The sequence below is a fragment of the Emydura macquarii genome, unplaced genomic scaffold, assembly GCF_026122565.2.
Source record: "Emydura macquarii macquarii isolate MOO-44397 ecotype Brisbane River unplaced genomic scaffold, CSIRO-AGI_Emac_v2 contig_1230, whole genome shotgun sequence".
NCBI lineage: Eukaryota > Metazoa > Chordata > Testudines > Chelidae > Emydura > Emydura macquarii.
In genome coordinates this window covers 7,639,607-7,656,979 of record NW_027131367.1, presented here as the reverse complement: position 1 = coordinate 7,656,979, position 17,373 = coordinate 7,639,607, and the positions used below count along the sequence as shown (strand labels likewise).

The 17,373-nt window shown below is 39.5% G+C and overlaps 1 protein-coding gene and 1 long non-coding RNA gene across 4 annotated transcripts in view; both read right to left on the bottom strand.

The window, feature by feature from the left end:
• The window catches only part of TEX2 (testis expressed 2), a 118,574-nt gene that overhangs the window by 9,032 nt on the left and 92,169 nt on the right, over positions 1-17,373 (bottom strand). For all 3 annotated transcript variants that reach the window (XM_067547356.1, XM_067547357.1, XM_067547358.1), the window contains one exon: positions 12,471-12,603. In XM_067547356.1, coding sequence (XP_067403457.1) covers positions 12,471-12,603 — 133 coding nt within the window. The remainder of the gene's footprint in view (positions 1-12,470; positions 12,604-17,373) is intronic.
• On the bottom strand, positions 1,649-6,633 carry LOC137152620 (uncharacterized). The gene is made up of 2 exons (XR_010919553.1): positions 2,733-6,633; positions 1,649-2,216 (listed from the first exon to the last, which is right to left on the bottom strand). It is a non-coding gene; the product is annotated as an uncharacterized lncRNA (long non-coding RNA).

Sequence of the window (17,373 nt, the reverse complement as noted above, 5' to 3'; positions counted from 1 at the left end):
GACTAAGTGATTACACAAGGTGCAGGGCACTAGAGAATCAATTCTCAAGTTTCTGTCTACATCAAGGAAACTTGCAGTGTTGTAATTAATTGGTGTGGTTACATTAGTAGTTTGTATCACTGCAGCTAGTTAATGTAGTTACACGGATATACATTTCCCTAATGTACAGTTTAAAAGAGAAGGGTAAGAAAGACATTTTGCTACTAGACAAAAAGAAAAATAATTCTAGGTACTAAAATTCCTTAAAAAGTATTTTGTAGCATTCCCTCCATTCTACACTAGCTGGCGATACAATCTCCCATTGGTCTCTTTGTGGTAAGCATTTCCCCTCCCCCAGGGATCCACTGGAAAATGGTTCTGCAGGCTTCTCAATGTGTAGCTCATTGTATCTGTGAGGCACAGTGACCTGGTGTACATGACAATAGTGTAATTTCTGCTGAAGAGAGTCCATCATCGATTAGGAGGAGCGGGATAATGGCGCAAAGAAGAGGTTACTCACTTTGTGCAGTAACTGAGGTTCTTTGAGATGTCCCTCCCAATGGGTGCTCCACTTCAGGTGCGCATATGCCTCTTGAGCCCTTGATTGGAGATTTTCAGTTAGCAGCGTCCATTCGGCCTACGCACGTGCCCTATGCCTCCTAATGTCAGATAAGAAGACTATACAGAGGTGCACAGGCAAACCGCCCTCAGTTCCTTCTTCACCCAAAATGTCCTCTATGGAGCAGTCTGAAGCACAGAGAAAGGCAAATAGGTGCTGGGGCACCTATAGGGGACACACATCTAAGAACCACAGGTACTGCAGCAAGTGAGTAACCTCCTCTTCTTCTAGTAGCCTCCCTATGGATGCTCCACTTCAGGTGATTTCCAAGCAGTATTCCAGATGGAGAAGGGAGCTTCGAACTGAGTCCAGAACCAAAGACAGTACTACAGAACCAAGTACCACATCAGATCTGACAGCATGGATCAGGGCGTAACGTTTCAAAAAATGCATGAATTGAAGCCTATGTAGTGGCCCTACATATTTCAGATACCGTTACATTCTTCAGTAATGCCATATATGTTGCCTGAGAGCTAGTTGATTGTACTATCACCCTTTTGGGAGGGGAACACCCACAGAATCATAACAAGTGATAATGCATCTCGATATCCATTTTAATAGTTTCTGAGTAGAGATCGAGAACCCCATGGATCTATCTGTAAAGGAAATGAGGGGTATGTCTACACTGCAGAGTGAAGTCAATTCACCCACCAAATTGTAGAAGTCGCAAGAGTGTGATCACACCCATGATGCAACGTGTTTCCTCCCCCTCCCTTCTTGTCTCAAACAAACTGCAAACACTATTTCACGCCATTTTTCTATGCCGTGCGCACGCCATTGCTGGAGAGGCATGGTGCCCGCGCTCAGCTCTGCACTATCATTGTGAGCATCACAAATACCTCACGGCTTATCCTGCAGTATTTTCAAAGGCGAGACAGGAGCTGCAGCGGAGCACTTCGCCAACGGGAAGCATTGAAAAAAATCGGTTTTGCAATGAACCTCAGTAATGGATGTCTCTGTTTTGCCTGTCTCTTTCCCACCCCCCACCCTCACACCAGTGGCCCCTCTCTTTCTTTCCCCGCCCAAGCTCTGAATGAATAAAGACAGATGTTTTTTAAAGCTGCAAAGTTTTATTTGTGACCCATTTCAATGCAGGGAAAGGAGGATAAGTTAACATTGTAAAGTGTCACTGTGCAAGCAACTGTGGTTGCGTGCAGTTCTTACATAAGCCGTCACGTCTTTCTGCTCGCCTACACCGGTGTGGAGTGCAGCACATACTGCACCCTGCTCAGCCTCCTCCGAGAGCACTTGGGGGTGGAGGCTGATAAAGTGATAGGCAGTGGAGTGTTTTGGAGGGGCTGCAGAGAGAGTCTGTCCTGCCACTGCTCTTTCTGGAAATCTATCAGATGCCTCAACATGTCGGACTGATCCCTTATAATACACAACATCTCCTGTTGCGTATCACGCTCCCACTCCTGTGCTGATCTTCCGTGTTCCAGGTCCATGTCTAGTTTTTCAGATAAGGACATCCTCCAAGCTCTGAGCGCTGTGTCAGCAGCCACAGAGGCATTCATTAGTTCGCTAAACATGTCATCCCGTGTTTTTTCCCCCCGCTTCCTAATCTGGGAAAGTCTTTCAGCAGGAGTTCTGTAAGGTGGGTTGAAGGCCAAAGTGTCGACTGTAAGAAAAGCAAAGCACAGAATTGCCATTGTTAGCTGACCCAAAGTAATAAAAGAAATGTTACAATGTAAAAAGAACTCTCTTTCATGTTCACAAGGCTAAGCCATATCAGTCTCCTGAGGGTAATGCAGGCAGAAAGGGAAGATTTGCTGCAAGCATCAGGATACAAGCCTGGCCCTTATACTGCTATGCTGTGTTCCACGATGATGCCTGCTCATTTAATTGCAGTATGGCAGGGTAAAGTCTCCTACCGTGGCGGAAGAAATAAGGCTGCCCTCCCCAGAAACCTTCTGCAAAGGATTACAGATTACCTACATGACAGTTTCCTTGAGATATCCACAGAGGATTCTCAGCGCATATCTCTGCACATAAACAGTCTGTCCCGGGAGTAAACCTCCACTAAAATTTGGCAATACCCAGGAAGCCCATCCCCATCCCCTCAAAAACCCAAACTGCTTTTAAGAAGCTGGACTGGGACATAACCGCAAAAATTAGATTTTACACACACACTCACCAAATGTGCCTTCCCCGGCATCTCAATCAGTCCCGCTGTCCTGTGTGGGGCAGGGCTGCTCTGGAGTAACGAACAAGTCCTGTCTCTCAGGGAGAATGGATACTCCGCTCTCCTGCACCCTGCTCTCCTCATCCTCCTCGTCCAGAGAGTCCTCATTCATGCTGGACTGGGATTCTGCAAAGGTATCTGTGCTGTGTGGTGGCACAGTGGTGGGGTTACTGCTGAGAATCGCATGCAGCTCCTCATAAAAATGGCATGTTTTGGGCAAGGAGCCAGAATGGCCGTTAGCTTCCCTAAGCTTTCTGATAAGCCTGCCTCAGCTCTTTGATCTTAACGTGGCACTGCTGCGCATCCCCGTTTTTCCCCTTCTCCAACATGCCACGAGATATCTTCTTGTAGATATCCAAATTTCTTTTGCTGGCTCAGAGCTGAGCCAGAACAGACTCTTCACCCCACAGACCGATGAGATCCAAGACCTCTGATTGACTCCATGCTGGAACATGTTTGGACCGTGCAGTCGCCATGAGCGGTTCAGCTACAAAGCTCTCTCCACGCTGTCCACACCGGAAATGGTCATTCAAAGCCAATGCCGTTGATTTACGTTGCACTCTTGCCTATACTGACACAAATGCGACCCATGGAATTAGACTTCAGTGCTACGCCACTTGTGGAGGTGGTTTTATTAGGTTGACTTTTACCGTGATTTAGATCAGTGGAACTTACGTGCCAGTGGAGACGCATACTTTAGGGGGTCAATGTAAGTGGTGTTACGTCAACCTCCATTGCCAGTGTAGATCAGGCCTAGGTGACTTCGTACATTGCTTGGTTCCCTTCTATTTTGCAAGGTACAGAAACAGGATTCCTATAGAGAACTATGTGACTTCAGGAAAAACTCTGATAGATGAATGGATTAAGGTGGAACTCCGACAGAACCTTAAGTAAGAATTTAGGGTGTGGGCGTGAAGAGACCTGGTCCATAAAGAACACCATAAATGGAGAATCTGCTGTCAAGGCCTCAATCTCCTTGATCCTGTGAGTCCATGAGATAGTTACTAAAAAGGCTGTCTTCATAAACATATGCAACAGAAAATAGATTGCCATTGGTTTGAATGGAGATCTCATAAGGTAACTGAATACCAAATTGAGGTCCCAAATTGGGACAGTGTTCCTAATCTGTAGATAGAGATTCCCCCAAACTCTTAATAAGTCTAGATGATAGAGGATGAGCAAATACAGAGAATCTTTCCACTGGAGGATAAATGGCCAATATTGTGGCCAAATTAACCTTAATCAAACTAACTGATAACCGCGATTTCTTTAGCTCCAACAGATAATCCAGGATGACTGAAAGCAGCACCGAATCAGGTACCAGGCAGTGACACCATCACTATGGAAGAATCTCTTGCATTTCTGCAGATAAGTAGTGCAAATTGAACTCGTTCTACCATTCAGTAACACCTGTTGTACTTCCATACAGCAGGAGGGATTCTAACCCCATGAACCAACAAGGAGCAATCCCTTGAGGCGAAGAACCACTAGGCTGGGACCTTCAGCATGCAACTTGCATCCTGTGACAGGAGATGAGGAATGGTCAGGAGCCTGAACAATGGTTGGACACACAGGTGAAGCAGGTGATGGGACCATTACTTTCTATTTATTTAAGTAACTTTACTAACCACTATAGAAATATTAGAAAAGCTGAGGCACGCTCCAGACAGACATGCTAGGGTTCCACCTCAGACCAAGGTGCTTGAGAAGGAACTAAGGGCCATCTGCTTGTGCATTCTATTGCTTCAGTATGCAGCACGAGGAGACAAAGGATGCATGAGTGGACCAAATGGACCCTGCTAACTGGAAATCTCTGATCAAGGGCTCAAAAGGCTCACGCACCCCTGAAGTGGAGCACCCAGTGGAACACTACTTCATGAAGAATAAATGTTGCTCTTAATCAGGGTATAAAATATTACACAATAGCAACTAATTCCTGGACTCACTCTTTGGAGTTATTTTGTGCTCAAATGCAAATCAAATCCTTTTGCAACAGATTCAAATTTAGGGAAGGATATGGGTGAATATATTTTGACATTAATATATCTTTTGTAATGCAAGTGCAGGTGAGTTTTAAGCAGCTACACAACAAAAGCTTCGGCCAAGAGAGAATTACTCAGGATTGTCGTTTTGCTTGTGTAATGTTTCACAGCTGATTAAGAAAATGCAGTTTATAGCTGGGTTTTCTTTCATTTTTGTTTTGATGGTTTTGTTCTCATGTTTCCATTTTTCAAAGGAATCAGACTGAAGCCATTGTCACTGTACTGTAAGTGGGCAGAGGAAGATGTTATGTGTGCTGTATAGAGTCCTAACAATCTAAAGGAAAGTGCAAGTACAATACACAGCATTCTTCCCTAAGAACATGCTTAAAGAACGAGGGCCATAATCTCAAATTCCCTTTTAACTAGCTAGGATCAAATTGTGATGTTTGGATTTGACCTTCCCCAAAGATTTCTACATAGGTGCAACCCCACTGTAGCTCCCTGCTTTCATCAGAGCACCCAAAAGTGATGCTTGTAGGCCAAGGCTTAAAGAGGTCACTCTCACAATAGTACCTGTTTTATTAGCCCAAGTAATGAGCATTCCTAAAATAATCCCACAACCATGACTCAACTGGCCAAGACATCAGCAAGTCCTCTCTCAATTAAATTAAGTGACAAAGATGACTTCTTTGAATCTCAGTATATTGTGAGTGGTTCACACTACAAGATCACAACATAAGGGTGTGCCATTCTCAAAAGTACCTTCTTGTGCTTACTGTATGGGATTTTACTGAACTCCCATTTGTACCCTATATTATTACATAGTATACTGCAACCAGGAGGAATAATATTATGTAGGAGACTGAACTGCATTTCTAAATGTGGATTAGCCTGCCAGTATTTGCATATAGAAATCTCTGGTATGCTGTCTGAGACCTGCTACAGTCATTTGTTTATAGAGCAGCCATTTCACGTTTTGCTCACTGGCACTGACTCAACAGAGTTGCATTTTGCGTTTGAGTGCTCTCCATGGGAACAATACCCCAACACACTTCAGTACTGTCCAAAACATTAATGCAAGATACTGTTTTTGATAGAGTAACAGCGGACAGTCGCAACAGCTCTTTTTATACCGACAAAGTTCATTTATATGAGGGACTGAAAGCAACTTAAAGCTAACCAGTTTTGTTGCCTTTTTCAAATGAGGTAGATGTCTTTATCCAGCTATTTGGGATGCAGGCTTTTGTGGCTGTTGTAGCTCCAGAGTCAATTTGGCTCTAGGCACTTCAGCAAAGGTTACATTCAGTCAGCTGCCTATGCTCATTTATACATGGTCTGCACTGAACTGAGATTTCCCCACTTGTTTATACAAATCTCACCCATACTCAAAACAAGTACCACTTGGCAGAAGGTGAGGTGTCATCTGGGGAGGCATAATAAAGGTGCACATGTCTCAGGCAGCGTAGTCTGGCAGAATAAGCATAATGCCGGGAGCCAGGAGGGTCCAAGTTCCAATCCTTGTTTTGCCATTGACTCATTGTGGTGCATTGGCAAGTCATTTAACTCCCTGCCTCAATTTTCCTATCATGAGGGTTTAACATTTGGAAAGCATTTTGGACATGCAATAGTAATATAATTACTTGAAAAAAAGATGTTGAAAGAAAGATTCACTTGCTCAGAGAGAAATATTTATGATTGCTTTATTATGTCTATTTTTTATTTCCTCTATGTTACTTAAACCCTTTCATGCCAAAAGGCAGATATCCCAATGCTGTCTGTTAACACAGGCTTCTAGAGATAACATTTCACCACTCAGGAAACTCCAGTTTCCAAAGACTTCATTGGAAAGTTTTCAATATGACTTTTTCCATTCAGTTTTGCCCAGCAGTGGTTCTCTCTCTCTCAATCTTTTTTTTTTTTTTTTTTTTTTTTTTTTGGGGGGGGGGGGAGAGGCGGAGGGGGAGCAGAGAAGGGTAAAAAGGCTTTATTTATATATATAGGACAGTGACAGCAGCATTGTGACCAAAATTTCCTGATGTGACAGACCTGCAGCCTGCTTCTCATCCTTCACTAGCCTTGCAAAACCCTACCTCAACAACTGGTCTGGGGAGAATGATTTCTTCAGATGGGCAAGTAATATCTCACTTCTTCATTACTGGCTCAGTAAAGGCATGTGATTATGTCTGGGTTGTCAGGAAGATTCTCCAATTTTTACACCATTATGTGGCTATGTTTTATTTTTAAAGTGCTTGTCAGAAATACCTGCATGACTATGGAGACAACATGCTTTGCATTGTTTGCAGTTATATAGCAACTAAATCATATTGTGGTATGGTTATATGTACTGAAGTAATGAGTAATATTCCCCCATAGCTATGTAGAAGTTTTACATATTACTATCTCCCTTCTCCACTGAAGGGCACTGACTATGACCATTTCAAACTTGGATTCAGAAGCATGGATTTCAGTTCTATTTGTCCTAGCAATTATCCTGACATAATCTGAAATAATACTTCACTGTGCTAATTTTAATAGTTTGAATTAAGATAACCTGTTACTAAGGTTTCCATATTCTTCAGATTTTACATTTCATTTTCAGAAGCTTCACTGGTATTCATTGTATATGGTAAAAACAAAAGTGTATTAGAAGTGATGATGGGTCAAACTGATGAACATCTGGCCCTAGGCATCATGCACACTCAGGAGAGGCCATCTGAAGGGGCTAATACAGTTGCAGTTAATAGTTCTAAATTCAAAGTATATATTGCCTAGTTACGGATATTAATATTTACTTTACTGGTAAATGATTGCTGGGTGAGAATTCAAATTATGGTAGATTAAAAAAAGGAGGCGTGAAATCAGTGGATTTGCCCACTGTATTTCAGAGACTGTCCTTTCATTGTAAAGATATAAATCCATACAAAGACAATTCTGTAGGGTTGAGGGAGGGGAAGCAGAATCTCCATCTCGATAGGTGTTTGCTTTTTTTGGGGGGAGGGGCAGGGAGCATTGTGTAGAAAAGCCCCTTTTAATATTTGGGATCACATTCTTTTTGTCAAGGACACTGATGTAAATCAAGAGTAACTCATCTGACTTCAGTGGATTTACTACACATTTAACATCAGTAAAACAGAGCAGAGTCCAGCCCACTGACTTCAGATTCCAGATTTATCTGTGCAACAGTGCAGAATTTGGTCATTAATGCGTTTTTGCTTGTATTTCCTTTTTACACCTCATGTAATTTAGCATTGCTATAAATCTCACTTTAATATACTTCAGAATAGAGCAGATTATGTTTTAAGCATGCAAATTAGCTTTCAATAATTTTAAGGGACAGTTTTGTTTATACACCAACAAAAGGTTAGATTTGCAGGTATATTTTCCAGATTTGTTGGCAGTGGGTATGTACTAATTCATGGAGTTTTTGCCTACTGTTTGTTCAGTGACTGCTAATCTCTCAGTAACTACTCTGACATTCTAGTTTGTTGCTGGAAGGAAAAACAGTTACTTTGAACAATGAAAATTCGAGGACCCCAGTGGATACTTATAGTCTGACTTCACTACATAGCAAAACTAGCACAGGACATATGAATTTAGGAACATTCTTAGCTTCCAAGGATTCAGAAATGGTGTCTTTACCTCCAGGCTCCATGGTACTGAGACACTAGGGGGCAGCAACAGAGGCAGACAGTATCTTAGCCTCTCACTTTGCATATAATTACTATGTCTTTTCCTTCTAAACATAGAGAAAGAAAACCCATTGAATGGTGTTATATATAGCACAAAAAGAATCAGCATTCCACAGCTAAATGAAATGGATATTTGACAAATACCACTCACCAGATAAATACAAATCCACAGATTGATGAATCCAAACATTATAAAAAATGAAGGAAAAATAGCACAAATACAAGTTAGATAGGATACAGTATAATTTCTAGCCAGTTTATCTAGGAGGCATTTTTCATTTAAACATAGGAGGTAAACAACTATTATATATGCAAAATTGGGCTTTGAAAGGTGGACATGTTTATTCACACTGTTCAGTAAAGTGACTTAGGAGTGTCTGAACTGTTGTAATTCAGGATGCAGTTATCCTTTCACATTCATTTGCAACATTACTTGTGTTACAGTAGCACCACATAATACCTATTAGTCTAAAGAAGAAACTGGGCAGGGTATTAGATTCCTCAGGCACAAATGGGAGAGATGTATTTATGAAAGAAATATGGGAAACCACTATGGATTCACCAAAGGCACGTTCAGCATTTGGAATTTTGTGCATGACAGAGTCAAATCAAGACTAATGCTTAAACAGCACATACCTAGGCATCTGCAAAAGAATGGCATGTAGAGCCAGTGAGTTGGGATGAAAATAGGTGTCAGAAAAACCTAAGTTCTACTTTCAGTTCTGCCATAGCTGTGTAATCATAGGTTAGCTGCTCCACCTCTCTGCTTTACTTTCCCTCACTGGTTAAACATTAATGCTTGCATTCTTACTTACTATACAAGGATAGTTTGAGGACTAGCTAATAACTAAGCTCTTTGAAAATGTAACATCCATACTGGTTTATGCTCACACAATGTTCAGTAATTTAGCTTCAGAAAGAGGAACTACACACAAATGAGGAAGCTAGTTAAACAGAAATAAAAAGGTACAGTTCACAAAAGTGAAATGCCTGCAAGCTGCATGGAAACTTTTAAAAAACACCTTAAGAGACTCAAGTCAAATGTATACCCCAAATTAAAAAACATAGTAAGATGATCAGAAAATGCTACCATCGCTAAAGTAAAAGAAGCGATTAGAGGTAAAAATGCATCCTTTAAAAACTGGAAGTTAAATCCTACTGAGGAAAATAGAAAGGATCATAAACTCTGGCAAGTCACGTGTAAAAGTATAATTAGGCAGGCCAATTTGAAGAGCAACTAGCCAAAGACTCCAACTAACAGCAAAATAAATAAATACATCTTTTTAAGTACATCAGAGCAGGAAATCTGCCAAACCACCAGTGGGGCCACTAGACAATCGAGGTGCTAAAGGAACACTCAAGGAAGATAAAGCCATTGCAGAGAAGCTAAATGAATTATTTGCATAAGTCTTCACTGCAGCGGATGTGAGGGAAGTTCCCACACCTGAGCCATTCTTTTTAGGTGACAAATCTGAGGAACTGTGCCAGATTGAGATGTCAATAGAGGAGGTTTTTGAACAAATTAAACAGGAATTAAATAGGCTTTGGATAAATTAAACAGGAATCAGTCATCAGGACCAGATGGTATTCACCCAAGAACTCTGAAGAAACTCAAATATGAAATTGCAGAACTATTAAGTGTGGTCCCTATCATTTAAATCAGCTTCTGTACCAGATGACTAGAGGATTGCTAATGTGACACCAATTTTTTAAAAAGGCTCCAGAGGCAATCCTGGCAATTACTGGTTCGTAAACCTAACTTCAGCACCAGGTAAATTGGTTGAAACTACAGTAAAGAACAGAACTATCAGACACACAGATGAACATGATTTGTTGGGGGAGGAGTCAACATGGCTTTTGTAAAGGGAAATCATGCCTCACCAATCTATTAGAATTCTTTGAGGGTGTCAACAAACTTGTGGACACAGGTGATCCAGCGGATATAGTGTACTCGGACTTTCAGGAAGCCCTTGACAAGGTCCCTCATCAAAGGCTCTTAAGCCAAGTAAGCAGTCATGGGATAAGAGGGAAGATCCTCTCACAGATAAGTAACTGGTTAAAAGACAGGAAACAAAGGGTAGAAATAAATGGTCAGTTTTCAGAATGGAGAGAGGTAAATAGTGATGTCTCCAAGGGATCTGTACTGGGACCAGTGCTGTTCAACATATTCATAAATGATCTGAAAACAGGGGTAAATAGTCAGGTGACAAAATTTGCAGATGATACAAAATTACTCAAGATAATTAAGTCCAAAGCAGACTGCGAACAGTTACAAAGGGATCTCACAAAACTGGATGACTTGGCACCAAAATGGTGGATGAAATTCAATGTTGATGAATGAAAAGTAATACATAATGGAAAACGCAATCCCAACTATATATACAAAATGATGGGGTCTGAATTAGCTGTTACCACTCAAGAAAGACATCTTGGAGTCATTGTGGATAGTTCTCTAAAAACATCCGCTCAGTCTGCAGTGGCAGTCAAAAAAGCTAAACAAAAGCTAACAACGTTAGGGGCAGATAATAAGACAGAAAATAGAATATTGTATGCAGTTCTGGTTGCCCCATCTCAAAAAAGATATGGGAAGGTACAGAGAAGGGCAACAAAAATGACTAAAGTAAGGAAACAGCTTCCTTAAGAGGAGAGATTTAAAAGACTGGGACTTTTCAGCTTGGAAAAGAGACAACTAAGGGGGGATATGATAGAAGTCTATAAAATCATGAATTGTTGAGAAAGCAAATAAGGAAATGTTATTTACTTCTTCACTTAACACAAGAACCAGGGTAATCTAATGAAATTACTAGGTCACAGTTTAAAAATAAATAAAAGAAAGTATTTCTTCACACAATGCACAGTCAACTTATGGAACTTGTTGCCAGGGATGATGTGAAGGCCAAAATTAAATGGGGTTCAAAAAAGAATGAGAGAAGTTCCTAGAGGATAAGTCCATCAATGGCTATTAGCCAAAATGATCAGGGAAGCAATCTCATGCTCTGGGTGTCCGTAGCCTGTGACTGCCAGAAACTGGGAGTGGATGATGGGATGGATCACTCAATGTTTGCCTGTTCTGTTTATTCCCCTGGAAGCACTTGGCATTGGCCACCATCAGAAGACTGGATCCTGGGCTAGACGGACCATTGGTCTGACTCAATATGACCGTTCTTATGGTCTAATTTAGGTACACTTGGGTATCTGCAATATGTGGTGAATACGTTAAGAATTACATGACAAGAATGGATGAAATTCATCCCTAGCAGGAACCTATTAGTGTCACTGAAATTACACTGGTGATGTATTTATCCAGTATTTGCAGTTAAACTAAATCCTTCTGTTTCATATTTGTCAGTGTCAAAGAAGAGAACATTGGAAAGAGATCTTATACATGTTCAAATACATATATTTTAGTTTATCAACATTTTTCCTTTTAGAAATTAGCATTTTGCAATGTGTCATTTTTTCTTGCAGGAAATATATAGAATAATGAATTCAGAACCTCTCAGGTAAATAATTAATTAATTGAACTGATTTTAAAATAGTCTTAAAATCTACTTATTTGTAATTTAAATATCTATATGTTCTAAGATCTGGGATTTTTTTTTTATAGTATTTTGTTCTGCTTACAAAAGCTTTAGAATTTTTTTTTTTTAAATTAGTCCTTCTGGACAGCATATTTATGCCTCATGTACTAATTTATCTTCAGCATTTAGCAGGGCTCTAATGCAAGTGGAAGATGCCTTAAGATCAAAATCTATTGTCTAAATAAAATGAAGAAATGAGATAATAAAGCATATTATCTTGTTATAAAAAGTTAGTTTATGAAGATAATCAAATGTCAATAAATAGATGTAATTGCCTGATTCCAAATGTTTTTACTGGCTTAAGGCCAAATTCAGCCCCCAGATACAAACATCAACTCCCACTGATCTAGAAGGGAACTGCAGTAATATCTGAGGGTAGAACTTAGCCCTGCCTTTCTAACACAGGTCTGGTTTTTTCCTTGTGCAGTAATATCTTACCCTTCTTTGCCAATCTCTCCAACTTTCAGTGCTTCACCAAGAGGCTCTTTACCAAGTTTGGTTAAATTCATTTTGGTCTCGAGGGTCATTAGAAAAGACCCATTGTAGGACATTTCCAAATCAATCCATAGCCCTATAATTGTTAATAAAAAAATTAAAAATTTTAAAATGTGACATTGCAATTTAAAGTAACATATACAATCATTTTACATTAAAGTGATGTCAAAAGCATTCATAGGTTTACTACCACCACCAGAGACTTTTCAAAATGGAAAAGATTTTGAAAATATCTTACTTTTTACCTCTTGTGCTGTTTACTTTTCAAATTTCACTCAGCTTGGACAGTGCAGGTAACATAGATGTGCCCGTTACATTAGATGGTGAGCCCACACTACCACAATGCCATTATGGTTCAAATTCCAACACTCTGGGGCATTGTTTTATAAGTGAGTATAACAGAACGTTAGTTTTCATAAAGTTTTATTTTTAAACAGTGAGTCCCTGAACTAGTTGATCTCTCTTTAAACATTACACCCTGAGGGCATCAAATAAAGATTTGTCAAAACCCTTCTGCTGCCAGCCATGACTTGTTGAGGTAACATATGAATGCTTAAATCACTTTTAACTCAAATTAAACTTTTTCCTGAGGTCTAACTCCAAATAGATCACTCATGAAAGTTGCTCCACAAGTGTAATATTTCACTTGCACTTTCAATCATCTGATTGTTATTCACTTTGTACAAGTAGCCTCTTATCACAGTGACCAAGAGAATTTCTGGAGACTTGTATATTTGTACCTATCCTTAATGAGTGATACATCCTTGCTCCTAAATGCAATTGTTAGCCATGGTACGGTTCTGTCCTGTCCTCCTGTGACGCATGAAGTGATTGTCAAATGAGAAGAGCTACAGGTCAGCTGTGCTATGGTGGTAGACACGCACACACCGGTGCCACTGAACATACCACAGAGAAATGCTCCATTTTCACAAATGAGGAAATCTCGGACATGAACATTTAGAAAATGTTTGCAGCTCAACATTTATTCAACTGCAATGGAATCCCTGACAGCTAGGGTACAGTTCCCATTTGCTCAGCTTCACATAGCAGCCACCTTTCTAGTCCCAGATGTCCCATTCTTCTTGGGAACATGAGGAGCCACTGCTGCCACTGGGTGGCCAGAGGCATGCAGCCTCTAACTTGATCTGGGATTTCGCCAGAATAAAGGTTCAGTATGTTTTTCTTTTTCAAAATAAGAGGCTGGAGAATCTCCCCAGAGGGAGCCTGACACATTCTTTTGAGGCAACACGAGTTAGCAATCCAAGTGAGACTAGCCTCAAATTATGGGCGTGTATAACTTTCAGTAATCCACATTACTCACTTAGTGGTTTGATAAAATACCAAAACAATTAACTAATTACTAGTAAAGTTCTAGCTCTACGGTGGTGCTCAGAAATCTATACATCATCATCATAATCACCATTAAATAATGAAACTGCATATTCAAACTGTAACTTAGACAATCACTCCCTCTACTGGCTCTACAGGGTCACAATCATTTCTAAACCACTGTAAAAAATGAGATGGGGAAGGGCAGGAGAGTCCCATCCCTTCCTGAATGGTAAGACGGAGCCCCTTAGAGAATGTATCAGACATTAGTCTAATATTGCATGATCTTACTCAAACAATCCTTGAGATATGACACTTCTATATATTCACATTAAGGATCCTTAATACAAAAAAAATAAAATAAAAAAATCTTTGAATGGCCTTATTTCCTCTAATGATTTACCTTATGTGAATAAGAACAATTAACACTCTCCTGCTGTAGTGCTCTACTGCACTGCAGGTCAATACAAATATAATTCAAGTATTTAAAAAAAGTAAAATTCAAACAAAACCTTTTAAAAAGGCTGACTATAAAAAACTCAGATCTAAGTTTTCAGAAGTGATTAGTGATTTTAGCTGCCCAAATTGAGATACCTTAAAAAGTCCCACTATACAGAGAGCAGGTGCTCAATACTTTCTGAAAAATAGGGCTCCTTTGAAGTGTGTCAAGTTGAGCAACCAAAAACTGATCCACCAAGAACATTAGTCACTTTTGAAAATTTAGGCCTATGTGAATACAAAGTATCTATAGTTCTCTTTTCTGCAAACACACATCAGCAAAACTGAAATGCTGCTACATACAGGGTCCAACCCGCCCCCCCAACCACAGCTCCAGGATGCAGGCCATACAGTATACCAAGTCTGCTATCATCATACAATTAGAAATAATGCTGAAGGTGAGCTGTCTTTAGTTTCATTTGAATATAAATCAATTCAATTCAATTCAGATGAATGTGAGTTGACTTTCACATTATGCTTCTAAACAAGGAAACAAATGCCAATTTACACAAAATCTTGTTTACTTTCTGCTGGTAAAATTAGAGAGAGCATTGGGAACCAGATATCACAGATATGAACAGCTGAGAGCAACTCTTTATGTAATCAGTAAGTCAGCATGCTCCCAACTTCAATGATGTTTTAACAATAGATTAAATTAAGCAAAGGAAACAATTCAATCAGATTACTGAGAGAGAGGATGTTCCCTTCTACTCAAGGTGACTGATTTGTCAGTATAAAAAAGTCCTGTGTGTCATGGTACAATTTAGTCGTCAAATTGTCTGTTTCCTAACCTTGATGAAAATACAGTAACACCACAGCACATCTTATCAAGATATGGGCGTATTAACACAGCACTGTTTAAATTAAAAAACTGCTCTCTGTCAACATCCATAATTGCTCAACTGAACCGAAGTCACATTAGCAGAATGTCTGTTTCTTGTAATCAAGCATTAGTGGAAATTTGTTGTTTGTGAGGTTCTGAAAGAGTTCTTCAAATAAGCAAAGCAAAGCAAAGATGGCATCCATAAGGCATCAGCAGGAAAGATGGCATTGCATAATTGTCTTTAAAAAGACCGTCAAATCATAGCAGGCACTTTTTTTGCCACCAGCAAAAGCTGTAGCCATTAATACCAGCATCTGTGTACCTATTGTGTATTAAAATTACCATGAGAAATGCTGCTTCATAGGCACAAACATAGGTGTTTGTAGGCATGACTGATGCATATACATTTAATTCTCTGTTGAAAACATTCCCTTAAAAGTCTGACTTAAACCCACAAACACAAGTAAATTCATAGTTAAAGTGGAAACTGTTAAATTTCCCAGATTTCCCATGCTCCCAATGTACAATCTCATTATCACTGTATCCCAGTCAGTAGATTAATTTAGCAAGCCTTCCTTTATACAAAGCCCAGAATCCTCAGATTATTTTTCAGGTGGGATATGACTGAAGACTGTGTAGACTACAACGAACAGAAGAAGAATCTTCAGCTATGTAGGCATCTGGCATTAAGACCAACACTAGAAAGTTATTACTGTTACCTTACATTTTATGGGATCAGGTTGCTCTATAAAACTGTCAACTGATTTCTCACTGGATAGGATAGGAGCAGGTGTCTGAAGATTCCTCCAAAACACTTTCTGTAGAGAGGTTTTTTATTTGTCCCTATGGTCTATCCAGAGGCGAGTTGTATCTCTAATATACAATTGTAATTGTGCTTTCGAATGTTGATGCTCATGTACTCAAGAAAGGCAGGCTGAGATAAATCATTGTTATGGGTTTGTACTCTAAGAACATTTCTTTCTTGACATTTGGAATTTGCTTTCCAAAGCATGATGTAGTTTGGAATCTCTATAAGCACACTACCTAAATGAAAAAAAATAATTTAAAACTTACTTGCTATTTTACCTTATCACCACTTTAGATTAATAAAACTGAAAGGCTATGAAAGATCAATTTACTTTTAAACAGGTTTCACTTTTGGCTTTCACTCACAAATTCAGGTTTAGTTGGTATTCAGATATTTCTGTAATTTTGTTAGAAAATACATAAACTACTCTTTCCTTCATAATACTACAGTTTTCACGTAATAGCTTTTAGGAATGAAAACTCATTCAAAGAATAAGTCAGTTTTGCGGCAAAATACCTTAAATAGAGTCCAAGACCAGAAAGGACCACTTGTGATCACCTACTCTGATTTCCTGTATAACAGAGAACACAGAACTTCCTCAAAATAACTCCTCTAGCAGATCTTTTAGAAAAACACCCCATCATGATTTAAAAGTTGCCAGTGATGGAGAATCCACTATGATCTTTGGTAAATTGTTCCAATGGTTAATTACTCTAACAATTAACAAATTTCCGGTCTGAATTCATCTTTCAGCCACTGGATGTCACACCTTTGTCTACTAGACTGAAGAATCCATTATCATCTATTTGATCTCCGTGTAGGTACTTATAAGACTGGAATCAAATCACCCCTTAACCTTCTCTTTGTTAAACTAAATAGACTGAACTCCTTGAGTCTCTCACTATAAAGCATGATTTCTTATCCTTTAATCATTCTCATGGCTCTTCTCTAAATCCTCTCCAATTTATCCACATCCTTCATACAGTGTAGGCACCAGAATGTGACACAGTATTCCAAAATAACCTCTTTACTTCTACTGGAAATTCCCAATTATGCATCCAAGGACCACATTAGCCCTTTGGGCCACAATGTTGTACTGGGAGCTCATGTTCAGCTGATTATCCACCACAATCCCCAAATCTCTTTCAGAGTCTCTGCTTCCCAGGATAGATTCCTCCATCCTGTAAATATGGCCTAAATTTTTCTTTCTAGATATATACGTTTACATTTAGCTGTATTAAAACACATGGCTTGCTTGCACCCAGTTTACCAAGTGATCCAGATTGTTTTCTATCAGTAACCTGGGTTCTACATTATTTACAACTCCCCCAATTTTTGTGACTTCTGAAAACTATCAGTGATGACTATGTTGTCTTCTAGTTCATTGA